Source organism: Puntigrus tetrazona, chromosome 1 (genome assembly GCF_018831695.1).
Source record: "Puntigrus tetrazona isolate hp1 chromosome 1, ASM1883169v1, whole genome shotgun sequence".
NCBI classification, from domain to species: Eukaryota; Metazoa; Chordata; class Actinopteri; order Cypriniformes; family Cyprinidae; genus Puntigrus; species Puntigrus tetrazona.
The window spans coordinates 20,401,811-20,429,100 of NC_056699.1; the positions used below are offsets into that span (position 1 = coordinate 20,401,811).

The 27,290-nt window shown below is 35.9% G+C and overlaps 2 protein-coding genes and 1 long non-coding RNA gene across 6 annotated transcripts; 2 read left to right on the forward strand and 1 right to left on the reverse strand.

The window, feature by feature from the left end:
• The first annotated feature begins 40 nt into the window (after positions 1 to 40).
• On the forward strand, positions 41 to 2,448 carry LOC122345303. The gene is made up of 4 exons (XR_006250989.1): positions 41 to 195; positions 293 to 504; positions 590 to 720; positions 934 to 2,448. It is a non-coding gene; the product is annotated as an uncharacterized LOC122345303 (long non-coding RNA).
• Positions 2,449 to 4,608: 2,160 nt separating this feature from the next.
• slc43a3a (solute carrier family 43 member 3a) lies at positions 4,609 to 11,715 on the forward strand. Of its 2 annotated transcripts, XM_043238901.1 has the most exons (13): positions 4,609 to 4,703; positions 5,661 to 6,335; positions 6,443 to 6,572; positions 6,985 to 7,031; positions 7,137 to 7,213; positions 7,291 to 7,383; positions 7,500 to 7,639; positions 8,214 to 8,353; positions 8,471 to 8,611; positions 9,302 to 9,409; positions 9,489 to 9,675; positions 9,757 to 9,877; positions 10,964 to 11,715. In XM_043238901.1, exons 2-13 carry the CDS (start codon positions 6,143 to 6,145, stop codon positions 11,108 to 11,110), a joined length of 1,524 nt encoding a protein of 507 aa, XP_043094836.1. In that variant the 5' UTR covers positions 4,609 to 4,703; positions 5,661 to 6,142; the 3' UTR covers positions 11,111 to 11,715. The 2 variants fall into 2 exon arrangements, with proteins under 2 accessions (XP_043094836.1, XP_043094828.1); XM_043238893.1 differs by having other exon boundaries at positions 4,654 to 6,335.
• Positions 11,716 to 11,780: 65 nt separating this feature from the next.
• On the reverse strand, positions 11,781 to 26,001 carry cabp2a (calcium binding protein 2a). 3 transcript variants are annotated; one of them, XM_043239088.1, is made up of 8 exons: positions 25,823 to 26,001; positions 24,927 to 25,068; positions 23,762 to 23,950; positions 13,608 to 13,638; positions 12,835 to 12,969; positions 12,438 to 12,547; positions 12,205 to 12,352; positions 11,781 to 11,920 (listed from the first exon to the last, which is right to left on the reverse strand). In XM_043239088.1, the coding sequence occupies exons 2-8, from the start codon at positions 24,987 to 24,989 to the stop codon at positions 11,895 to 11,897; spliced, it is 702 nt and encodes a 233-aa protein (XP_043095023.1). In that variant the 5' UTR covers positions 24,990 to 25,068; positions 25,823 to 26,001; the 3' UTR covers positions 11,781 to 11,894. The 3 variants fall into 3 exon arrangements, with proteins under 3 accessions (XP_043095023.1, XP_043095032.1, XP_043095036.1); XM_043239097.1 differs by lacking the exon at positions 25,823 to 26,001 and having other exon boundaries at positions 24,927 to 25,186; XM_043239101.1 differs by lacking the exons at positions 23,762 to 23,950; positions 24,927 to 25,068; positions 25,823 to 26,001 and adding exons at positions 16,569 to 16,781; positions 17,795 to 18,620.
• Positions 26,002 to 27,290: the final 1,289 nt, after the last annotated feature.

Below are 27,290 nucleotides of genomic sequence, written 5' to 3' on the forward strand. Positions count from 1 at the left end.
GCGGGGATTATCAGACACCGCTGCATTGTAGTCGATGTGCCACGAAATGACGACTTTTCGCTGCACCTGTGGACCTGCGACACTTCATCACTGACTGATTGGAAATCTGAGCTGAGAGAATTCCTCGAGAATAGGAACAAAAACAATAGAAAGCCTGCTAGGCTGCAAAGAACCTAGATGAAATAAACACAATAAGTAAATGCATTTTAAAAATCTTATGTTTTTGGGATTTTTATTGATTATCCTGTATGATGATATAAAAAATTAAACTTTTTTTTTTTTCCCCATTTAGTGTCCTCACACCGCCTTATGATTCTCCATTGGGTTAAACCAGTGCAGTGCCTTAAGTGACTTTAATTAGTATCCTGCAGGTGCAATGGAAAAACGAGCAGCGTTATCAATAAAAAGGAAGATGTGCTTGCTAACTACACATCCTGACTTCATATTTGGAATTTGATTATTATTTTAAGTAGCCATCGCATTATTTATTATAACAGATATGAGGTTGGTTAATTTGACTTGTTATCACTACACGGAACTGACATTGCATTCAAAACATATGAATTATTAATGCCGTGGTCCATCTCAGTTTGCAGGTCGTTTGCTCAGAAGACGTCCCGAGGTCATCAGATGAATATGTCAGTTTACAGTTTGGAAAACAGACCCGATGGATTTCATAATCACAAGGCGAACACTGATATTGGGTGTTAGCTTGAAATGGTATCTGTAATTTTTTTTATTTATTTTTTTGCTCTGTCAAATAGATTCAAGTCAACAAAATAAACAGTTACAGACAATATCACGCAATTAGTGACTGGGCTAATTAAAGCGATTGTAGATTAAGCTCAGTAACGGATAGGCTTATTATTGCTGTCAGTGTTAGTGATACAATTCTGAATTTCAAAGTTAAAAATGTATGTATTTCTTCCACAGCGGCGGACTCAGTTCCTATATTTATCACTCGAATCAGCCTGACTCATGATCTGTCACTGGCGGGTCAATAAGTGTCAGTCATATCTAGTCAAAGTCATCTGAACCTTTCGGCGTGGGATATTACAGTAAGTTCCACACCCAGAGAATCAAGCTCAGCTGATGGTAAAGCTCGGTTGAGTTGCTGTAAACTAACCTCGACGCAGCCGGTCAGGATGGGAGTTTGTGGATCTAAGCGCTCTGAGTCACGGCCGCCCGGCTGTTTGCAAGTACAGGAGCACACAGCCGCTCCTGATGGGTTCATAGGTCACTCTCATGACCCTAGGGCACACAAAATGTTCAGCGGCTACAGCACGGAGAATTCCACGTTTGTCCATGTGGTGTAGCACAACGGTGTCAGGTCACATGGTGTATTGTCAGCCAGCAGGCAGTTCGATTCTAAAACTAGCCCCAGCAAGCTGGGGAGCTGTTCAAATGTGAGTCAGAAGTTGCTCACCAATTCTCCATAACCGCTTATCCTTCATTCATTTTATTTGACCCTATTATGCATCTTTAATGTATTTAATGTGTTGTGCAACCTTGGTGAGCATGAAATGTGAAATGGTAGTTTATGCCCACTTGGCTGTATTGTTTATTCTGTGCCCGTTTAGAACAGTTCCTGATGTTCTCTCTGAACGCCACAATTAAAGCTCAGAGAAGGTCAGGATGGAATCCACGACCATTTCAAGGACTGACAAGACAAATAAGCAAACACAGGAGTAACAACAGACATCCGAAGAACCTTAGACTGGTTTGGAGCTCATTGTGGCACATTTTACACATAATGCAGACGTTCGTGAAAAGTTCCCCGATATTAGCAGGAGCTAGAAACAAACCCGCTATTAAGGCAAGTTCCTTTACATTGTTGCTTCTAATCAAGCTCCATGTCCATTCCTGTTGTTCTCACATCAAAATCCACCACATAACTATTTAGAACTGGAATTTGCTTCTTAAAAATACAAAGCCTTTCACTTCACAAGATGTTAGCTGTTGGATTTGTGGATCGTTATACTCTCATACTGGCACCCATCCGCTGCAGAAGACTCATTGTTGAGCAAGTAATGCAATGCAATATTTACCCAAATCTGTTCAGGAGATCATACAAACTTGTCTACATCTTGCATGGCCCGAGAATGAGTTTTTATTTTGGGTAAATCATTCCCATTCCTTTAAAACTAAGTCATTAACCGGAGAGAAATAGGCAGATGATTCCGACAGGTAACAGAAGTAAGATTTTTATCACAATATGACTAAAAACTCAGCTGCGAAGACTGGTACACATATAATTGTCAAAAGCCAGACAGATTTGATTAAAAGTGTTTAATTGAACTGCCGAGAAGATTATGCATGGAGGTTAGAATCAGTTGCATAATGTTTATATTTGCCAAATGTGGCAGTGTATTAAATAATTGATTAAACTCTGCACGGGGCACAAGATGACTCATGATGCTGAGCAGAGCAAGCCAGTTCAGATTCTTATGGCTCCATCTAGTGTTTGCCAGTGCAATCTACAGAGGGTGGCCTCAGGAATAGTTGCCTCAACAACAAAAAAAAAAGAAGCTCTAACTGTTCAAAATTTCACAATAATCCACAAGATCTGCTTTGGACTGCTTTTGCTTATAAACAGTACTCGATCTGTGTACATTTCTCTTCTGATTCAGGCCGGGCAACCTTTACTCTAGTGAATACTGGATAGAGGAGCTGTATTTTAGCAATAAGCAAACACATTTAACACATTAACAATGGGTTTATTTTTTACAAACACTCAGCTTTTCATTTATAGGATGTTAATTGAAGGACTGCGGTCATGTTGTGGATTATTGTGATGTTTTTATCAGCTGTCTGAACTATTTCTGATGGCACTGATAACACAGACCAAGTCTTTATTAGGATCTTCACTTGTTACACATGTAATACGTGTAGTTTGATTTCCTTTAGCACGTGCATCACACAAAACCTTAATGTCAATCCACAAGAGGGAGCCAGATGGCCACAAGATTTAATTAATCTTCAGCCAGGAAGGACAGATGTAGGTCCATGACATGTTTAACCTTACCTGGTTTCTTCCGTGTGTTCGCTTGATCTGCATCTCTTTAAGTCTTCCCTCTCACATCTGCACATTAAAAAGTGGCCCTATACACAAAACATGGCCACAAATGGATAGTGAAATTCAGTAAGTGCTTTATTTAGTGTTTTAGTCTTACCAATTTTTACAACAGGTTACTAACATGTTCTTGGAACAAACATTTTATAAAACAATACTGTGAAATAAATAACAGAAAAGGATTTTTGTATCATTATGTCAAAGGTATTAAGCATATAACATTTCATATTCTTTCTATCTGTTGTTAAGATATCTAAATGTATACAATGTGTATTCAAACCCCTTTATTTTTTTTCATGCAGTAATGGTAAACTGCTTTAAATCACCCCCCCACATCAGTTTACACTCATCAAATAATTCTACAAATTTAATTTAAACAAAATTAATTATTTTATGTTCTATTTTTATTGAAATGCGAACAGTAGATATAAAGGGGGTGTTATTTATTTTTCATGCTTACAACAGATAAAATGAGCTTTTCTGAAGGAGCTTGGCTTACCTTACAGAGAACTGGCAGCACTTTCCACGGACCCCAGCCTCTCTCTCCGTCCTGAAAAAAGCTAAAAGATCGGCGGGTAATGATCTTGCGTTTGAGGAGGATCATTTTGGACTATGCCACTTCCTTTCTGTCTATGTATGTTCTGCCTTGTTTCAGATTTGGAGGATGAATTTTGCCCATTTTCTAAGCAGGTATCCAGACTATAAATTTGTTAAGATTCAATTTGTAGAATTATAATAAAAACAGATGACTGACAGAAATGATAAATTCTAAAGACTTTAACTTTTCTCTTTAAGTAACATTCTATTCATAATGTAACATTATTAAAAAAGAATTGTTTTATTTTTTTTCGGCACAAAATGTCAAATGCTAAATTTGAATGGTTATATCTGTGATTTCATCATATGGAGATATGAATCCGACTGAAAACAACTTGATAAAAGATATCTTTCAGATGTTTAAATAGCAAATTTCAAATAGTGGAGCTCTGCAGCCATCTACTGGTAAAAGTGAGATTTTTTAAAGCAAAAAATTTTCCAAATGATGGGCGAAAACCTACCCTAAACCATGTCAAATGATCCATGTTATCTCCATGAAGGAAAGTTATAAATCTGGGTCAAATGTATTGGTTCAAATATGGCAGAATTTTCAACAATGCTATGCATTTTCTTGAGTGTTTATGTGTCACTCTGGGGCCTATTTCTGTAGAGAGTAGTTTTGAGATTGCTCAGGAAAAGGCATCTGGTAAATGAAAAACATCTGAAAAGTTAGTACTTGACCACACCAGATAATGAATACAGATACAGTTGTATATGTATCTGTATATATATATATATATGTATATATATATATGTATATATATATATATATATATATATATATATATATATATATATATATATATATATATATATATATATATATATATATATATATATATATATACACAAAAAAATAATTATATATATTTCAATACTTCTGAACTAATCTGTTCTCGTTCACTTGTGACTTTGGCTAATTACCAGACTCGTGAACGCGCATACACGTGCACCGGTTCAGTTCAGCACGAAACGGGGATTTTACAACACTGCGGCAATTCCGTCTTTCCTATCGATATGACAGAAGACCGTTGTAAGTAGAAGTCTATTTGCAGTTACAGTCATTTCGCAGGAAAAACAATTGAAATTCATACTGCATGGCTGATGCCCACAGATTTGCTCTTGCATAAATTCGGAGTGCAAATGCAATCATAATCCATTTGCTTTTATGGTTTTAATTGAATTAGATTAGACGCCCTTTTAGCATTATATCGGATATCGCTTGTAGGCTATCCGGTACGTTATCTTTTACATTATCCATAAAAACTGTGGACGAGGAAAACTGTTGTTCCTGTTAGAGAGATTAGAGCCCGCAGACGTGGTAATCTGGATTAGTCGACTGTCCAGAGCGCGCGCATGTGTGCCATCAGTGATCAACTTCAGTTTTACCCTATGTCACATTTCAAGAAACCTAGACACTGATGCAGCACGTCTTAACTGCTAAATTACAATTATGTAAGGGATACTGGACGGACAGCCGGTCTTTATAACTAGAAAAAAAGCCTCTTCATCCGGGTTATCCAAGTGTTCCTCTTTACGTCAGGGTCTTCGTAACCCTTTCAGATTTTATTTGCGATATCTTGATGCGCATTTTTCTTCCTCGCAATGCATAAACATAGGCAGAAAATATTGATTTATTGATTTGAGAAAATATTGAATCACGTATAATATCTATAACATTATTAATAAATGTTAAACTACTAGGCTAATAATACTACTACAATTAATGCTGTTGCTGCATCATTCTGCCATTTAAATTGCTATATAAATCCCACATGATGCCGAGATGGTGCTACTGTAATTAGCGACGAAAATGTCCAGTATAGAGATGTTTTTGTACAAAATAGTTGGTCGTTGCTCAGCGTTGCGACTGACCAATCAGAATCAGGTGTGGTAGGGCGCTGATATCCTTGCTTTAAACAATATTTTTATTGATTAAGTGCAATTGCATCAGTAAAATGCGACTTTGTCTGTCTGTGTCTTCTTGCAGTTTTACATAACCTTCAGATACATGCACAGTTTTAGAGGGCGAGAATTTTAGGGATAAGCCTACAAACTGAAAAGGATAGTGGTGGCCTATACAAAGATGCTGACAGCAAACATGAATGCGATCCCACAAATAGCTCAGAAGCAACACATTTCATGCCAACTCCCTAAATGTTCCGTCACATTGTTTTCGACGGCAGATCTATAGCCCCCTCTCTTGAGAGGAACATGCACAGCTTCAATTTAGTCCAAGTACGTGGAGAACGTTATCTCCGCCACCATACACCAGACCCGCGTAGTCTCTTTCTAGTCGAATATGAGCAAGCTTTAACACAAGTAAGAGGAGTGGATCAGCGATTAGGGTGATGCGTTTAAGATTACAATTAATTTAACAACATACAGTGGCAAGCATATATAGCTCACTTTCCTACAGAAGTGGATAGTTCTAGAAGCGTTCCTGACCCTGACGGCGTGGATGCGCGAAAGATGCTGGGATGCAAGGGATCATCTGGGACCGGGGTGAGATACAAGCTGACTCTGGCTACAGGACTGCTGGAGTGCTTGTGTTTTGCCGGAGTCGTGTTTGGTTGGGCGTCTCTCGTGTTTGTCCTGAAGACAGATGGCTACTTCAGCGATTTGTGCATCAATGCAACAGACACTAATGGAAAACCTGGCACAGGTGGGGGTCATTTACAACAGTGGCTTTTAATGCATTAGATGGTTCACGTCGTTTTATGCTTTTTCATTTTGGCCCGCGTCTTCCTGCTTATCTGTTTTTCTCTTTAGACTGCGGCCTGCAAGATGAGAATTTCTCATTGGTTTTCACCGTGGCCTCCTTCATGAACAACTTTCTCACTCTGCCCAACGGATTCTTCTACGACCATTTCGGCACGATGGCAACGCGATTTTTGGCTATGTGAGTTAGTCCCTCGTAGGATGTGAAGCAGAGGTCAGGCAAGAATTAGCAGAACTGCTGTGACTCTCTGCGTCGAGCGGAGAAGTTTATCTGATTGTGTGTGGGGTGTGCTTTAAGCAGATAGTAGAAATCAACGTGGGCGTTTGACTGGGCTCCAGAAACAGGGCTTTGTGCATTTCGGCTGTTAAGTAAAAACAGCCTCTAAGTACAGTTTGTTGAGACTGCCAGGATATTTGTAAATGTAAGCTGTTGTGCAATGTTAGGTACCACTTTTTTCATACAGAAAATATACATTTATAAAAAGAAAAACTCTGCATCAGCTCAGTAATATTTGAATTGTTAAGTGTTTCCTAATTGATTTTGAATTATATTATATATACTGTATACCAATTGTGCAATCATTGTTTTGTAGATTTCTTTATACCACTGGCACTCTTATTGTGGCGTTGTCCAGTAAAGGTAATGCCAGAACAATTTTATTTTCATATTATTATTAAAAATCGCATCACACATGTCATGGGCATATTTGATATGAGTAATTTTCCTCTCTTTTTATTCAAACAGCTCTCTCGATCTTGCTTTTTCCTGCTCTTTCCTTCGTAGCGGTGGGAGGTATTTTATTTCTAATGACAAATATGCAGGTATGTTCATGAATGATTATATTTCATACATGCAATACATCAAGGGTATGACCAATCGCATTACTTGTCCTTGTTAGGTGGGGAACCTTTTTGACTCTCATAGATCAACAATTATTACAGTCTATAATGGGGCCTTTGACTCTTCATCAGTTATCTTTCTTATCATCAAGGTAAAAAACACACACACACACACGTCAATGCATTGAATAGTCCTATTTTTGATCCAAAGCAATTAAGCTGTTTATCATTCTGCAATCCATAATATTCTGTATAACCATTTCTGCAGGTGCTTTATGAGAGAGGGGTTTCTCTTCGCTCCTCATTTCTCTTCCTGTCAGCCTGTAATATCATTCATCTCCTCCGGACTCTTTTCCTTATGCCTAAATCACACATTCCCTATCCCATCACAGAAGACTACAAATATGGGTGAGTGAAATGATAAGATGAGTATAACAACAGTTTTGGGTCAGAAATAGGACATTTCTAACAATAATAATAGGGAACATTAAATATATATATAACTATATATATATATAACTATATATATATATATATATATATATATATATATATATATATATATATATATATATATATATATAATAGTTTCATATATTTACTGATCCAAAACATTTGGGCGATAGTGTTAAATTAAAATATTACAATTCAAATATTGTCTATGTGATGCTTTTTTTTTTTGCCCTTTTTCATCAAATAATTCCAGATATTCAAAACAAGTTTTATGTATTAAGTTTTATATATATATATATATATATATATATATATATATATATATATATATATATATATATATATATATATATATATATATATATATATATTACACACACATATAGTATGTAGACATAAGCTTAATCACAATAATTCTGGAGCCCTAATGTATACTCTGTATTTAGTATCTGTAATAAATCTGATACATGTACAGTTCATAATTCATGCTCTTATCCATATTAATTCAAATGCAAATCCTTATTTACAGGCTGAGCTGTGCCAAATCACATAGCTACAACGTTGAACAGCACGAGGCAGAGCCAGAGATGAGATCAGACAGAGGCAGAGGTGTAGCTGATGAGCCACTACAGTCTGACACACTACAGCTAACAGAAAACTCTGAGAAAGGTGCTGCTTGGCCAGCATAGGTCTCTTTTTGGTAGACACTGCACGGTCATGGAAACATTTCTTTTCAATGAATGGTTCAAATAAACTGACTTTTTTTCTTTCCTTTTTTCCCCATAGACAGTTTTAAGAGCTGTGTTCTGTCCTGGTTCTTCCTGTGGCACCTCATATGGCTGTCAGTCATGCAGCTGCGCCATTATTTCTTCATTGGAACTCTGAATCCAATGCTCGACAGACTGGCAAACCAAGACCCGGACATTGGTAAACAGACTTTTCTCACTTTTTCAGTGAATTCTGTAAAATATTTGTTAATGTTAGGAGTCTCGCAGTTCTTAAAATCGACTATAATTTGAATTTACTGAATTCAGAGTCATTAAACACTATCGTATACTATCAAATCACTCTGGAACATAAAGAGATATTTCACTATGGCCCGAAAACATATATCTCAATATACAAAATATATTGTATATGCATAGAAAAATTTATTTAAATTATAATATAGATATATTAAATGTAGATCAATTAAATAAATATGGCGTGTATTATGATTTTAATAAAAATAAAATTGTAACAAAATTAATTTTGGAAAGTCTAGATAATGTATTTAACACAATCACACATAAGATTTGGGGTAAATTAAGCCTTCTTAATTTATGTAAATCATATTAAATATTTTAAAAAATTATGTGTTTGTGTAAATGAATAAAAAAGTATGTTATTTATTAACATAATCCTATTTTTCTGGATATAGTAAATATATGTATGTTGTGTAGGATAATTATTATTGGTCATTTTTACCCATAAACAGAAAAGTACACTTACAACATGAATTCTGTTCCATTTTAAATGTAATGCCTTAAATAAATATTAATACAAATTCTACAATTCTGTGATAGCAGCAGAGGCTGTAGAGTTTGACTGAGACTCTTATCTCTTCTTCGTTCCCAGTGAGTGAGTACACCAATGCGTTTGCTTTCACACAGTTCTGTGGCGTTCTCTGTGCTCCCTGGAATGGGCTGCTAATGGACAGACACAAAGGAAAGCCCCTAGATCCAGGTCAGTTGAAAGAGAAATGTGAAGGTCTGTTGTCTTTACATTTTTCTTTCTCATTGCCAGCCTGTATTTTTTGCTGTAGGTGTGTCAGAACGGGAAGCAGACCTGCGCTCGTCCGTTCTGTCTCTCCTCCTCACCTCTCTGCAGTGCCTGTTGTTCTCCGTCTGTGCAAGCATTCCCTTCCTCCCTCTCCAGTACCTCACGTTCATCCTTCAGGTCCTTAACCGCTCTTTTCTGTACGGAGGGAATGCTGCATTCATCAGCATAGCGTAAGTAAATCCAATGATGTGAGCATCTCAATTATCGCTGGAATTTCTTGACTTAAATGAGTGTATTGATTCTGCCTACAGGTTCCCAGCTCGTCATTTTGGAAAGCTGTATGGTCTGGTGATGTCTCTATCGGCTGTGGTGTCATTGCTGCAGTATCCCTGCTTCGCCCTCAACAAAGTTCTTGAAGGAGACCCCTTCTATGTAAATCTGATTCTCATGCCCTTGTTTAACTAGAAAGAACTACATACAGTGGCCCCAAAAGTTTGTGTACACTTGTAATTGCATGAAATTATATCACAAAAAATCAACTTTATAGTTCACTTTACGAAGTTAGTTATATTAAAGAGCAGCTTTTATTGACCAAGGCCCGCCCATGAGGCCGTTTGATCGACATGTCAAGCAACCAATCGAAGTTCAGCTTTATGTTTTGGAATGTGGAAATGTTCCCACAATAATAGACCGGTATGGAAAACTTTTTACAGAATCTATGCTGCGAACATTAAATATTGCACATACTCAAAAAATCCGGTGTTTAATTGATCCTGATAAGCTCTCTTTGTCAGAGTTGTAAACATGACAGCATTCTTCTTTCGTCTTCTTTTGAACTTTATTTGATATTTCGTTATCTAATTAAATAAAATTTTAAATGTGTCTATTTGACGTTTCAATACTTTTTGGGGCCACTACACGTCGATTCCTATGGAAACTCATTTCTGCTAAAAAAGTCATGCTTTGGTGAATCATAAAAGCCAAAAAGGTATACAGTTAGAATTATGAATTAAAAAGTCACAACTGATAAAGATTGTGATAAAACACATCAACATTTCTGACATAATTATTACTAGAATCCTTGTCTTTTTGTCTCAGTTTTGACTCTTATGTCACATTTATGAGATTTATCTCATAATCCCATCTTTTATCTCATAATTGATACTAATTATGTTATAATTATGATTTCTTATGTCCAAAGCGTGGTTTTGTCAAACATGCTTTGGACATAAAAGGTAATACTTTTAATAAACAATTATTAGATATCCGGCAGAAACATGCTTCCATACTCTACCTGTAACAAGATTATATTGGTAAAATTCTAAATACTAAACCATATAATACAACAAAAAAGTTTTTAAAAGTGTTAAAAAATCAAATGTAAGAACCACATTAAAGATTGCATATCAATTTCCAGTAGCATTTGATTAAATATTCAGTTAGTTAAACTGATCATAATCATTAACTTGTTTTTCCCAGCTTTTACTGTAATTAATAAATTCTACTGTGTTTCTGTAGGTGAACATCATCTTGACTGTCCTGACTCTGCTGGCCTTCATTCATCCTGTCTATGTGTTTCGTCACTGCAGAGAGCTGGCAAAACAGCGAGAGAATTACAAACTAAATATTTCAGAAGCCTCCATACAGGAAACATCAATGTATTAATTTAAATAGACATACTTGATTAATACATATAACTGACAAAGGGAAAAATAATAAGCATTAGGTATTTAACGCAATGTTTTACCATCGTTGTATTTTAGAGATTTAAATACTTGAAAATAAGAGTTAACAGTCAGCAATTAAATTCATTCCATTTTATTTTAATTGGTAATATTTACAATCTTTATTTGTAAAGTACAGAAATATATATATATATTTTTTGAGTTGGCAAGAACAGAAATTTAGATACAAGTATTTGTTTAAACATATTGATTAAGGAGCAAGGGGAGGTCACATGGGTGTCCGAAACATACAGATTTTTACATGGGATCTGCAAGCTCTTCCGGAGTTGTATGATATCCAGTTGCATGTTAATATCCTGTTTTCCCACAGGGAAAGCATTAACAGTCCTAAAAGCATCATACAGTTAATTCATGTCCATTCAGGGGTTTATAGCATGTTTTATACATAACGTGTGCTACAGCTAGGCATCCATAAAATTCTGAACATATTGTAGAAACATGTAAAAATGCTTAATTAACTCCTTAATTATTATTATTTTTGACATTTCAGACCAAAATTTTGAAATAAATGATATAAGAAACACACTTTTTCTCTTTGTTATAAAAACAAGCTAATGTGTGAAATAAAGGTCGCTGTATGAAGAAACAGCCAGGTTTAAATAATTACATAAGGTAGTTAATTTAAACAGACTCATAGTATTTCACTCTTCACATTAGGAGTTGACGTGCTGGTTGTTCTCTCCCTTTTTCATGGGTCTTCTAAGTTAGCGAGACATCATTCGGACAAACTCTGTAGAGCGTAAGGTGAAAAATAGGTTAGAGTCACTTAAAATTACCTTTCTTTCCCATTCTGCTCGGTTTGAACTTTAGCAGATCATCTTGACCCTACATGCCTAAATGCACTTATTTTCTACCATGTTATTGGCTGATGAAATTTGCATTAACAACCAGTTGAACAGGCGTACCTAATAAACTGGCCGGTGCTTATATATGAATAGAGGCTACATGGATTTTCCAAATGCACATGCAAGAATAAAAATTCAAGAACCCATGGAGCACTATTTTAATTCTAACCTTCAAAGTCAACCTGCCCGTCTCCATTGAGGTCAACATCCCTGAGGATCTCATCAATCTCTCTGTGGTTGAGCTGCTCTCCCATCAGCTTCTTCATGGCTTCCCTCAGTTCGGCCAGACTGATCTGACCATCACCGTCGGAGTCAAACTGAGACAAAAAGATAAATTAAAAGAGGTGTGACTTTGGACAACGTGGGAATACAGTGCACCTGTCAGTAGCATGGACCACCGACCTCTCTAAAAGCATCTCTCAGTTCTTTCACTCCGATCATGTCTGCTGTCTCAGCCAGCATCTTTGGACCCATCAGGTCTACAAAGTCCTCGAAGTCCACTCTACCACCACCTAGGGAACAAGCACAATCAGGCAAGAAGTATCCAACCAGCTCTTACCGAGTGATTAAAAAAGTTTTCAAAATGTCTGAATTGTTTTAGTTTATTCTGGTTTAGCGACTACACCAATGGCACCATGGCAACAGCTCCCGCCGAAAAGACGTCCGTCAATGCGTGACTTTAATTGTTAATAACGTAATAACTGTTACAATACCATCAGTTTTCATATACCCCAACAAACTGATACTGATTTATATGCTGCCAACCGAGATAATGGACTATAATGATAACAACACTCACAGATCTGCTGACTGAGTTCAATCAGCTCCATTTCTGTGGGCATGTAGCCCATCGTCCTCATGCACTCCCCCAGATCCTTACAGCTAATGAAGCCGTCCTTGTCTTTGTCAAATTCTCTGAAGGCTTCTTTTAACTCTAAAGTCATAGAGAGAGAGCATCTTTCTCAGTTTGTTGACATTAATGTGTAATCTGTCTGTCCAGTAAGAGGATTTTGAAGGATAAAGGTACAGTGATCACTCATATCATTTGATGGAGGAGTCGTTTATCCAAAACTACTCACACTTATGCAATTGCAAAGCAACAGTTAATGCTTTCCGTTGAACACAAAAGGAAACAAATTATGAAATGAGCAGGATCTGTCAAGCTAAAAAAACTATACAAAAGTATCAAATATGTGGTCAATACTGTGCCAAGAATAGATTCAATTTCAGTCGCTTATGATATTTTTTGAATATGGTGAAACGGGAATAAGAGCTATGAAACATTTTTTGAAGTTCTCCTTTTGTGTTCTATGGAAGAGAGAAAAATATACACGAGCGTAAGTAAATTATTTTCATAATTTGGTAGAATTATTATATTGGACGTATCTTATCAAGGGATTTAGAGGAGACTGAAGGTAGATGTGTTTAAATTGAGAGAGGTAATGGCAAGAATCCATATTGATGGAGGGAGAGAAGTCATTTTAGGGAAGGAATCAAATTACTTTGGATGGTGGGAGAGTTTAATGCTCTTCATGATATAAAGTATATCGGTGATGCTGGATATCTCTGTACCTTCAATTTCCTCTGGCCGTAGATCTCTGTCCTGCAGTGAGTACGGATTTCAAAGAGACATACAGAGACAAAATATTAGGACAAACACACAGATAATTAGACGGTCACATACAAAGCCAGCACGCACACAAAAAGCATGCATAATAAAGAAAATAATAATTACAAATAGTATAACACAATTTAAATAAAGTAATTCAATTAGGCCTATATATTTTTTAATGGTGTAGTCATCCAGTCATTACAAATGATGTGCAAAAATAATAGAAAAATTGGTTAGAAAGTGTGGGAACCCTGTATTATAATCTTTCCTGTAATCTGCTTTGCATTCAGACTGTGCTTGTTGAACTGTCACTCAGTGTATTGTACCAGCGAGCCTCAAGCACACCTGTCAGTGTCGCTGGGGTCGACCATCTGCACACCGCTGCATGAACACGCGGGTGGATGAATGAAACTCACGAGGCTCTGATTAACGCTCAGCACAAGCAAAAACGAAAGAAGTGACTGCACATTAAATGTGCTTTGAATCACACAGCACTACTATATGCATCTTCTTCTTTAAAGGGCAAGATTCATTAGATACAGAATGACCATACTTGGTAGGTTTACTAGTACATATGCCATCTTGGGCATGTAACCCCCCATCTCCCACCCCCCAAAAATCTACACACTTATCCACAAAATGCATTTTTAAACCCTGTTTTGGGGATTATCACTGCTTTACCTATACAGCACAATACATACTTACAAATGAACAGGACTAGTTTACTCAAAAATGACAATTTGCTAAAACTGTACTTAGACATAGGCTATCAAAGATTTATTTGAGCTTGTTTTTTCATCCAAAGAGATTTGGAAAAATTTGGCATCACTTGTTCAATGGGTGCCGTCAGAAACATCACAATAAACCACAATGAATCTACACAACTCCATTCATCAATTCATGTCTTTTGAAAAGCTGTGTTTCTGTATTTGAAAAATGCATTATTAAGATGTTTTTGACGTCAGATGTTTGCTTCTGGCTAAACTATGAGTTTTCTGTCTATAACATTGTTTTCTTTCCTAAGTGAGAAAGTCCTCTCGCCAGGGGAGAAATATGCACAGATTAAATAATGTTTACAAACTAAAAACACCTGAGGCCTGTTTCATAAAACGAGTTCACCAATTAAGCCAGGCTTATTTGAGTTTGTTTGACTTTTTTGAACCTAATCAACTGACAATAAGTCTTACTAACTGAAAAAAAAACTCTTTTATGAAACAGGCCTCAGGTGAATTTATTTATTACAAATACACTGTTTTATAAGGATGTTAACTGATGGATGTGAGTTTTGTGAATTACTTGCACATTTCTGTAATGTTTTTATCGGTTGTTGGACTCTCATTCTGATGGCACCCATTCATTGAAGGAGAACCCTTGGTGAGCAAATGATGTAATGATACATTTCTCGTAATCTATTCAGATGAAGAAACTCATCTACTTCTTGGCTGACTTGAGGATGAGTAAGTACACTGGCAGCAAATTTTCATTTTTGGGTAAACTACTGCTTTAATGTACTTATTAGAATACAGTAATTTTGGATTTAATATATTTGCCTTATTAATACTGAGGTACTTAAGCAAAACTGACTGGGAATCACAGTGTCATGATATTATTATGGATTATACTGTAAGGATATAAAAGCACACACATGGGATTGCGTGTTGTCAGATATTCATGTTCGTGGAAATGCTGAAACTCTGTCATTAAAACATTATCAACATAACTCCAAGTAAAAAAAGAACAAGCAATGAAATCTCAAATGAATCAACATTTATACATTACATAAGTAAGATAATAACAAATGGCAGAGTGATTTGGATTTTGATCTGATTGACTGAGCCTGTGTTTTGGCAGTGGCCAGCCAGAACATATTCACACAGCTGGGGAGTGTTTAGGCTGATTACTACCATGAATTGGCAAGCATGATGCAAGCAGCAGTAGGATAAGGTCACTATGGTGAACAGATTACAAGGGTCCAGGTTGCCAGGCAACAAATGGAGTCGAATGAAGTTCAAATATATATATTTTTTTGGTGAAAATCAGGTGTACTCGCCCATACAATATAGGCTACAGTTTTTACGTAGTCCTTTGAGCCTCAATAAGTGCTGCACTTCTAAGCGGATAAAAATATAGTGATATTATTTGGTGAAAGGCTTTAGATAAATAAATATGTCACAGACAATTTCAGGAAATTTTCCATCTGTTTTGTCTTTGTAGCAATTTCTGCAGCTTACACCCTACTTTTCTTTCTGCACCAAAAAAAAAACGATTCTGGGATTATCAGCCAGATGTAGACATTGATATGAAACATTAAGCTATTATGGAACTACACACTAGTACACTTTTTCTTGCTTTGACTACGTTCACCAGACTAACATAAGAATTATATTGTCTGATTATCCTGACAACGGTATGAGAAAAATCTTCAGCTCTATGTGAAAAAACATGCACCATGACTGTCTTTTTCTCCCTAAGATCCTCCCATTAATAAGAAAGAACATTTTACTAATGGCATATATAAATTACACTTGAAAGCAGAAGGATATTATACTGTCTCAGTCGCATCGATCAATATTCTAGTATCTACAGCAACTCAATTTACAATTTTAAAAACAACTAATTTCTTCAATCTCCCCAAACCACTTCGCTATCAGGTAATATTATATAATTACTGATCTGATGCACACTTGGTAGGTATTCGTGACTTTAAATTTTAGCATCTCTGCATCTCTGCATGAAGGACAAAAATGACCTGGTGTTGCCTCAGAAAGAACAATGTGTAACATCACCCTCCAGTCAAATGAATGGGAGACAATGGGACATTATGGTCAAGGGAGGATGTGACTGAAGACGGACTGACGATCTGTGTGTCCACGCCACGTATGGTCTAAAAAAGTTGTGTTTGTAAGTGTGTGTGTACATACGAGTTGAGCCTGAGCGAAGCTTTGTCGGAGAAAGATGCAGGCTGGGCCCACGATGTTGTGTAGCATGGTACAGTTCTGAACCAGAGCACATATCGGCTCCTCAAACTGCTGGCCCAACTCTTCATCATCCTCATCCTCAGCTGCCGCATCACCGCTGCCTCCTAACATGGCGGATGCCAATGGCAGACCACTGCCTTCCAGGGGCGGGACCCCCTTTGCAAGGAACCATTTCGTTATGAACCAAACAAAATCGCAGTCTGAGAAGGTCTAATGCTTCCGTATGTGGTGTCGATGTCTATACTATAAATGAAATATTATAGTTCTGTGCTCTTCTCCAAATATCAAAAGTGGATGGGGACCAGGGGCCGACAAGCTTTAAAAAAGTACCATAAGATTATCTCAAAAGTGCACTATATTTCATATTCTCTGAAGCCATACGATTGCTTTTTGTAAAGAGTGAAATTTGATTACTGGGAATCTTAGAAATCCTGCTCAAAAGCCATAGTTACCATTAACATTTATTCTAACAGAGCAGCTTGGACATTCTGTTTAGTGATGTTTAGAATGACTACACTGGAATATAGTACTGTTCAAAAGTTTGGGGTCAGTAAGGGTTTTAATTTTGAAATAATTAATGATTCATTTTTAAGTAATTCATATTTTATTCAGCAAGAATGGATTCATTTGTTTCATTGAAATGCATTTATAATGTTACAAAAAAGTAAAAAAAAATATTTTAAATAAATGTTGTACTTTTAAACTTTTAAAGAATCCTGGAAAAAAAGTATGCCTTTTTTATAAAGAAATATTAAGCAGTGCACCTGTATATAGCATATATAACAGTAAAAACATTTGGTAAATTCAGAATATTAGAATGATTTCTATAGAATCAAGTAAGTTATTTTAAACCGTAATACTATTTCCAAATAATAATTTTACTGTGTTTTCAAATAAACACAGTCCTTATCAGCATAAAAGGCTTCTTGTTAAAAAAAAAAACAATTACTAACCCCAAACTTTAGAGGTGGTAAAATGTTTCAATAAGTTTGTATATTACAAATACCACAACTTAATTCACACACTCCAATAGATTAACTTCAGTAGATTAACTTCGAACCACAATATGTTCCGCAGAAGGTCAAGTTTGAAGTCATTTTCTAAATCAGTCTAATCCACAACTTATAAAATAGTCTTTAAAAAAAAAAAACTACTAATATAGTTCTTACCTTCTTCATGCTGCTTCTTTTAGATGGCTTCGCTCCCATCATTTGTATTTCTCTAGTTCTCACTGCTCCCACTCTTTCTTGTCATCTCTGTCCCTCCCTCCGTCCCTCCCCCTCCCTCTTTATCACTCACTCTTGATTCCTGTCCTCAGATTATTACATAAACTTTGCGACACGCGATCCCTGTTGCCGGAATATCCCAAGAGGGGGCGGAGTTGCTTAAACAAGAGGTGAAGGGTAGTGATGCTAAGACCACCGAAAACAGTCACGGCATGCTTTGGGGAGCAATCAAAACAATTCCTTCATCCAGAAAAAGCATTTGGGGTTTTCTGAGCACTCTAATCCTGATGCTCTCGGACCTTGCATCTGTTGTCTGTTTTTTCTTCCCCCTTCTTTCTTTTTCCATGTTCTCTCACGTCCTCGCTTTGCCTTGTGAAGGACTCTAATCGCACTTGTTCTACTGCAAGTGACTGGCACGGTAAAAAATAGGGAGGGATGGAGGGATGAGGAGAGAAACAGAGAGAGAAAGATAGCGAAGGGGTGGGAAAGGTCTGCATAATCCGCAACATTCCAGATTACATGGTGAGTGCAACGCAGCTGGCAGTGCTGATAAGGGAGCGTAGGATTGTAGAAAGATTGTAGAGAGCAGGTAGACAGCCATCAGAGGGGTTTTAAGGGTGATGAGCTGCAGTGTCAGGGGTCAGAGGTCAAAGGGTCAGATGAGAGGATAGATGGATCAGTAGATGAAGCCAAATCAGTACTTATTATAAACGTCAGTGTAGAAAACTAATGTATAAAATAATGTATAAACAGGGAAATGATGCTATAAAGCTTAGTATACTGTACACAGCAATATATCTTGATTTATGTTACTATATTAGACTATATTATTTAACATTACTATATTATATATTACCTTTTTTTGATAAAAAATGAATATTTTTTGTTATAAAAAATGAATTGGCAATAAATAAATCTGAATGACAGCTACCCATCGACATGTTTGTTTTGCTATAATCTACTCATAACTCCCAAAATATGATATTCTGGGCAAAGATCTAATTCTTGGTATTAGAGGGAGACATTTTTTTTTTTACAGGGGCTTACAGAATTACTTTACACTATTGTGATTAACATCAGTAACACTGGTGGAAATTAAATTATGTTTTTCTATAAGATTAGATGGGTTTAAACATGCAGGAGAGCGCAAAACGTGTTTTACAAGAAAGATGAGTTTTTGGTCCAGATCAAGGTATTACTGAGGTCAATCCCACATTCACGCAATATTACCACGTAATCTGTTTATTCCATACAAGGCTTTCTCTCACATTCATTCTTTTGATTCTTTAAGATCATTTAAAAGATAATTGTAATTAAAAGCTCTTCAGGTGGAGACAAAGCAGGCACACACAGATAGAGATGCAGGGCGGTTTCGTAATACATCAATTTATGGCATTTTACTGATATGATATTTGTTAACTGACTTTACTAAACCTCAATAGCACAAGAGGACGGCGTCAGTTTTGATTTAAATATGAATAATTAATATTCTCCTTACGTTTTTTTATGTATATGTAACCACTAGGGGGAACCAAAGAAGCATTTTTGATATTCTCTAACGTTTACAAATTGATAGACCTGTCATGATTATTCTATTACCATACAAAGGTTTTGAACTTTTTCTAAGCTTCTTTAAAGCCCTTTTGTTCTGTCTAAAGTCTTATGTGAAAAAGCTTGAAATGAGTTTTGTTTTATGTGTTTACATTTTTTGCTAAGCTAAAACATAAATGATTTTACAAGCACTTTTAAGTGGATGAGCTGGACCGGAGAGGGAGGGACAACATGGAGACGGATGATGGTAGTTTAACCTCTCAGTATGAACTAACCAATCACAGCAAATATTCAAATGACGCGACGTCATTTTCTTCCAAAGATGCAGTCAGGAACTACAATAATCTGAATGAGCTTCCTTTTCAACCATCATTATTAGAGGCAATATGTCAAGAAACTTTTGTTTCTAGTGTACTTAACTACATTATAAAGCATATTTATGTTGAAGGCCAAGAGAAGAAAGGAATGCATTATATTAGATGTGGTAGAAATGACAGTACTGACACTGAATTCTCCTATAATGCATGCATGTATACTGTTTTGGGACAAATTAAACAAGTTTATTTGCCTTTAGTGCACAGGGCCAAATGCGCCCATAGGTTTCAAACATTGCTGCTGTTTGTCCGTGCCAGAGTTGACTAAGATATAAGGAACACATGGTAATAAAACCTACTGCAATCTTTGATTGTAGGCAATTTAAATGTAGTTATCAAGTGCCATCTGTATAATAAATAATAAAATGTCTAAAACAATGAGTGTGTCTAAACCTTTTACTTTTTGCATACAGTCATTTAGAAAAGCTACCATAAAGGTTGTTTAAATAGTATACTTGTATATAATAGTGTATTATTTTAGTATAGTAGTACAACAGTGCAAAGTTAGACTTCCAGGTTTTGACTTTAGAATTCTGTAAGTATGCCAGACAAGAGCAGGTTTTCCCAGTGTTCACGGCTTAATACAAGGACATACTCTCTGACCGGTGATTCCCACACATTTATCTGAACGCTCATCACAGATTAAAGTCACTGCCGAATGCCGTAAGATGTAGCTGATCAACGTATCACAGTGAGAATCAACCGTAGTAGCACGTAGAAACAAAAACAAAACACCACAAATGAATAAACCCTAAAACATATATCGAAACCAAGTAAAAATATATGAACATCGCTCATGGCTACCTGCATATAGCACAAAATACAAACAAATAATCTTACAACAAAGAAAACAGATAAGAAAATAACAACAGACAGTCTCTGAGGAAAGTTCGGTGTATGTTCTCTCTTGGGAATTATACTAACATTTGCATCCAGTAACAACGGCAGCATTTTTTAGCATTGATTTCAATCATGAATTTCTAAGTATCAGTTAGTCTGTTGTTCTCATTCCCTCCATCTCTCTGGAAACAGCATCTGCAAATATATATGCATTTATGTGCATGTCTGCATGCGTTTAATCCGCACTGAAGTCAACGAGTCAGTTGTTTGACATTAATGCACTGGTGCCTCAATGAATCCATCACTAATCCATCTCTACACTCACATTAATAAATCAGCAGCTGTTAATCTGCTTAGCACACATTTCTCACTCTTAGACATCCACGACTGTACATTTAACAAGCTAACACCCACTTTCAGTATATCCTAATTACTCACACATGCACAAGCATTTTAAAGTGACAGTTCACCCCAAAATGAAAATCTGCCTTTAATTTACTCACCCTCATGTGAAGATCTTTTAAAGAACTATTTTTGTCCATACAATGAAAGTAAATAATAACACCGGAGCCCCATTGACTTTTATTGTGTATAAAAGATATTCTGACTCGTAATTGTTTTTCATTTAATAAAGGACCAGCCGGTGACACTGTAGAGAGAGGCTCCTAATTGGGTTACCAGTGGAGACCTGGTCTCTGATTGGTGGATTAAATTATTCTATTGTAAGACGACCAGACAACTGACCTACAGACGGTGAAATGTAGAGCGTCTCGTTTCTGTTGATTCAAACAGCTCCTGTGCCTGTTTATGTGTATATGTGTGGGCTATAGAGGGGATTTGGGTTGTCTGCTGTATATTGGTGGGCTGTCAATGGATTAAGGCCAAAACACAAGACAAGAGACAAGCAACAGAGAGACACAGAAGCAGAGAGGAAAAAAAAGTCAATCGAAAGCAGATTGTTTGTGTGGCGGTCAGCACGTGATGTATTCTACAGTCTCACGGATATTTTCATTTTTCACACTTTTTAATTGAACAAAATTACAGCTCGATTAGAAATGATAAGTAAGGTTTGGTAGCATTTCCAGGAAAACTAAATTTAGGGAAAAGGCAGCTAATATTGATCAGATGAAGATATTTTCTTCTTCTGAATTGAAATAAATACACATGCATTTTGTGAGCTAATCTATATGATATAGGATAAAGGTTCTTAGACATCAGAGATTCGGTAGAGAATCCTTTACATCCATAGATCCTTTTCAGTGCACAAAGTTATATTAGATTTTTGTTTTTAAGAACTGTTCGCTAAAAGGTTCTTTGAGGAGCCAAAAATGGTTCTTCTTCTACATATATGTCCACCTATGTTTTTATGAAAACTATTACTATAGCAAAATTGCTTGATGTGGTGGGAATGACACCTCAAGTGAGAGACGGTTGTAATTTGTATAAAAGAAGTCATGTAACGCGCACAAAAAGAAGAAATATGTCATTTTACGTTCTATTTATAATATCATACTATTTAAAGTGATGAATTTTTATTTGCAAAGTAAAAACCAGCATTTAATTCAGTGTTATTTTTGAACTGTTTCTGAGTGAAAATTATTTCTGGCTAAACTTCTTGACACATTACAAAAATAATTAACTTTACATTTTTCAAAGTTTTATACAAAGCAAAAACAAGACATAAAATTCCCTGTACTTAAATAAACAATACTTTGACATTCATAAATGAGATGTTTTGAACATTGTATGCTGGATGATCATGAAGCAGTCTCCACATCTAGTGATATGTTATTATTACTTTGGCCAAAGCTGGAGCGTTCTTGTGAGAGAATCAGTTTTTAGATCTGATCTCTTGAGTCGTTAATCTCACCCATATAATCCTCCCCTTCTCAATAAATCTCTCTTATTCTTTTTCTTTCATCACTCTCTTCTCCCATGCCTTTCTTTTTTTTTCTTCCTTCTTTTTTTTTTTTTTTAATAATATATTGTTAACACATGCCAAAGAGTAATCTTTAGTGTAGCGTTATTATGTTCGTTTAAATTATAATTGCTCATAAATGTATTATTATTATAATTTTTTTAAATTTCAATATATTTATTGAAATTGAAAGTTTTAAAATGAGAATTATTAATGTTATTAAGCCAGTCCCGTTTAAAGAATTTCAAGATTGATAGAGTTGGTTTTCATATACAGTTAGTGGAGAAGGGATTTTAGTGAAATAAAGAGATTTAATGACAAGTTGTGCTAATTTGTACGCTATGCTATGTTTGGGAATGAAAGCTTTAAAGAACGAGGTGTGATGAATAATAGACAGTACATAATACCCTTTCACCTTTTACTTCGGTACAGAGCCGTAATCCTCTGAAAGCAGAGAGATTGTCTGAAAATGATTATTATGATTACTGCTGTGTGAAAGGGTTTAAGAATGAATAAACTACGGACTGGAAAGAGTAAATATGAGCCGAGTGCAGGAGAAAGGAACAGTTCTGTGTTTCTTTACAGGTTTTTCTGCAATGAACATTGATCACATATTTATCACAAAAACATTCGTTATGTAATAACTTTTTGGTCTCGTTTGCTTCACAATTTCATGTTTAGAAGTGAAAATTGTTTGTACCCCATTTTTTATGAGTGACAGTCTTATATCTCCTGACCGACGTGCAGGCATCAGATAACTTTTGACTCACATTTATTCATTCAACATTTGTGCTAAACATAAACAATAAAAGAGCACAACTCATAAACTGAAAATAACCCAGACACTACAGAACCCCCGACTAGCGGTCTTTGAGATAAAAAAAAATCCTTCAGGGTACCACATGATCATGTGACCCACTCACTCATTCAGAATCACGTCCCAGTATCCATCAACATAATAATAAGCACAATTTCATTAGCAATCAAAGTGCCTCTTTGTTTTGAATTGCACATGACAGACCCAAGCACTGCTTTTAGTTCAAGTGTAGCCTAAATGCATCATCATCAAGCGCCTAATCAAGAAGGTTTTGCATAAACCCTGTGATATAAATGGCCTGTGAATTAGCTCATTGTCTCGCAGAACCAAAACATTGTTTGAATTAAGGCAATGGCTGTAAACGCAACAGCTCACATAAATAACTTCTCGTGTGACACAGCAGCTCATACCTGACCAAAGACGGATGCCACAATGGGTCTGAGTTTCCTGCGCTCCGTCTCTACTCTGAGGGGCTCTGTGTCAGGGTCGGTGGGTGAGTTCAGACTCAGGGTTTTGGTTTTGGGCGGCCGTTTGAAGCTGCCGCCGCCTGAAGAGGTGCTCCATCTCCTCAGCTTCTCTATCTTCTTCCTGAAGGACCCCTACATTTACAGTATGGAGCAAAAGATCATTTTCTGATCTAATGTAAGCTCCAAGTATAAAATGTGGAGACCAGGACTAGTTATCACATGGGCAAGTACAGTTGCATTAGTTTCATAATGCATGCAGTTTCATAATAAATTATTATAAATACTAAAGATAGTTTTTGTTGTTAAATTCATTATGGTTTCCACTAAAATATAAATTAATAAAATAAAAATAAACATTTTCAGCATGACATTTAAATTGATATTATTAAGATATGTTTCTTGAACATCAAATAAGCGTATTAGAATAATTTCTCAAGGCTCATGTGACACTGAAGACTGGAGCATTGATGCTAAAAATTCAGCTTTGCATCACAGAAATAAACTATATTTTAATATATATTCAAATAGGAAAGAGTCATTCTAGATTGAAATATCATTTCAAAATGATTTGAATTCATATGATTTGATTTTACTGTAGTTTTGATCAAATTAATGCAGTCTTGCATAAGAGACTTATTGTAAAAACACTGTAGGACCCCAAACATTTTAAGGTAGTGTTTATAGATAAAATATTGAATATTATTGTACATTTTCATTTTTAATTACAATTTATGTTTTTCAGATTTTTAGTGTTTGCTGATGTTTTACAAATATTTTGTGTTTATATTTTGCTGAAAGGCATATGATTAATAGCAGGTTCCACTGTGAAAATTTACCCCATATACTGTAGCACGATAACACACGAATGGGAACTTTTTAATTGCAATTTTGGTAACATAGTGTATAAACACTTTTCATATGTCAAAATTAGAAGGTATGTACCTGTACAGAAAACCTACCCTAACCGGACTAGAAAGTGTGACAACCAGCCCCGGTCTACTTCAGGACGTTTCATTATAATATATTGTTCATCATATGTCAATCCACCAAACTTACTACATTATCAAGCATTCTCCATCTCATAGGCTAAGGCTCAAAGGTCACATACCTTTTTGACAATCTTGTCTTGAGGAACCTCAATGGTTTCCATGCTGCCTGCTTCCATTGACATCTCTCTGTGTGATGACTGAAGAGCATTAATGCTTTTCTACGGCTGTGTCTTTCTTCCTCTCACTCTGTCTGTTTAGATTCTGTTGCAGAAAATTACATTGAGTGTTTCCATCTCTGGACGTCCCTCGCCCCTCCTCTCTCTCTCTCTTCCCCCCTGATCATTCAGTCTCTCTCAATCTGTTTCTCTGTTTCTCTCGCTCTTTCTCATTCATTCATATAGATTCTCTGTCTCCTCCCCCTTTGCTGTATAGATGCTCTAATGGATATAACAAATATTTCCAATTTATAGACACAAATATGTGTTAATTCATAAACAGCAATACAATAAAATGGTAATTATATATATATATATATATATATATATATATATATATATATATATATATATATATATATATATTTATTTATTTATTTAATTTAATTTAATTTTTTTTTTTTTGATTGCCGAAAACATAAAACTCATATTTAGTGTCATTTCATATAACAGTCTTTTTAGTTGTGGCGAACTACTAAAGCAAATTAAAATGAATTTCTCTTCATTCCCACAACAACAACTATATTTATCTCTCTCCTCATTCAGTAGTTTGATGCGCTGGCAGTGTGTGATTAGACTGTAGATAAGGAGAAACGTTTCATCTCTCATTCTTTTTCCTGATTTACATCTGATTTAATCCTTTATCCTGTCTCCTGCTCTCTCACAAAATCCTCTTACACGTTCATGTTCTTGTCTATAATTTTCCATCCTGTATTTCCACCCAACACCATTTATTTATAGCGTCACAACTATATGGGTCATTCGAAATTAAGTCAGTAAGTTCTGTAAATGTTTCTTACCTTTGTTGATGACTTCAATAGATCGTTTTTATTAATAGTATAGTGGTGGTAGTAGTAGTAATACTACTAATTATAATAATTTTACAAGATTAATCAGTTCATGATTAGTATTTTGTGGGAAAAAAGGCATTATCTTTTAGTTTTACTGCTATCTTTATTGCTTATTTTGATATTTTTGGGCGTTTATTCATCCCAACTCACTAAAACACATTTGTTTTAGTTTTTTGTGTTCAGTCACATGTTACAAACCTATTACAAAATCTTTCTTTCTTCCTTTTTCTTCTTTTTTCCAGTTGCACTTTAGTATTGTCAACAACACATACAATCTTCTGGATGCATCTTCTGAAGCCAGACCTCAGTCGTGGACCAGATGTCCTGACAAGCAGCGGTTTAAATAACTAGGTGTGAGATTTGCATTCCACAGCAGCGCTTCTGTTTGTAGGTGAAGATTTCATGCTATACTTCACACGCGCAGCCCACACAACAGTAATGTTGAGTAAGATTAAAAAGGGAGAATAAAGAAAAAATCAGATCCTTTGTTCGGATCACTTATTAACAGAGATGCTAGAAATGTATTCTAAGACAGACGCAGCAAGCTTGATTTAAAAATAAGGCTTTTTAATAGCTATGGGAAGAATATGTAAATGTGAGACCTCGCTAAGCTCGTATGTGTCCTTGAACACGTACGCTCCGGTGTAAACCACTTCTTGATTTGCCTGGTTTCTCGTTCCCTTTGTCCTAGAGTGCTCAGAGTAGCTGCAAGCTGCTAGTGACGCATACATGGAGTTTTAATACCACTAAGAGCATCTGTTTCATACTGTTACAGCACAGAGCTCACTCTTTTACAGCTTAAAACGTGAACTGTTCCGTCTGTCCACTCTGTGCTCCATCCGTTCAACAATTTCTATGTTTTTTTTTTTTTCCTCTCACATGATCCCTTGCTAACTACAGCTGCTTATTAAAAACTGGGTCAGTGCACATGGAGAATACAGAGACTGTGGAAGTTTTGTACAGTACAAAACTATCTATTAAATGAGCCGTATTAAAATGACAATTGTTATTTGTATTTTGACAGCGATGGGAATTGAGGAAGACATATCTGACATTTTGTTTTAGGACACTTCATCAAGTCAGCACATTTCTAACGTTGATCATGTGAGATTTTTCGCACAGACGGTCAGATGTTCTCGCTTCTGTTGAAACATAGGTTGCTCTTTGAATCAACAAAATAATCCTGGATGACAATATCATTAGGTTTCACACAAAGTTGTGAAGTTCATGCAAGTCATGTGCTGCAGAGAGTTTACACTAATCTTTTTTTTAACCATACTGTATGTATTTATCTGTTTCTTTATTCATGCGGTGCAAGTGAATGGTAATGGTAAGATGTTAGGTTAATTATTTACCCTCAAGTTCCATAAGACATTGAACACTGACACAGAAGAGAAAACAATTGTGGAATAAAGTC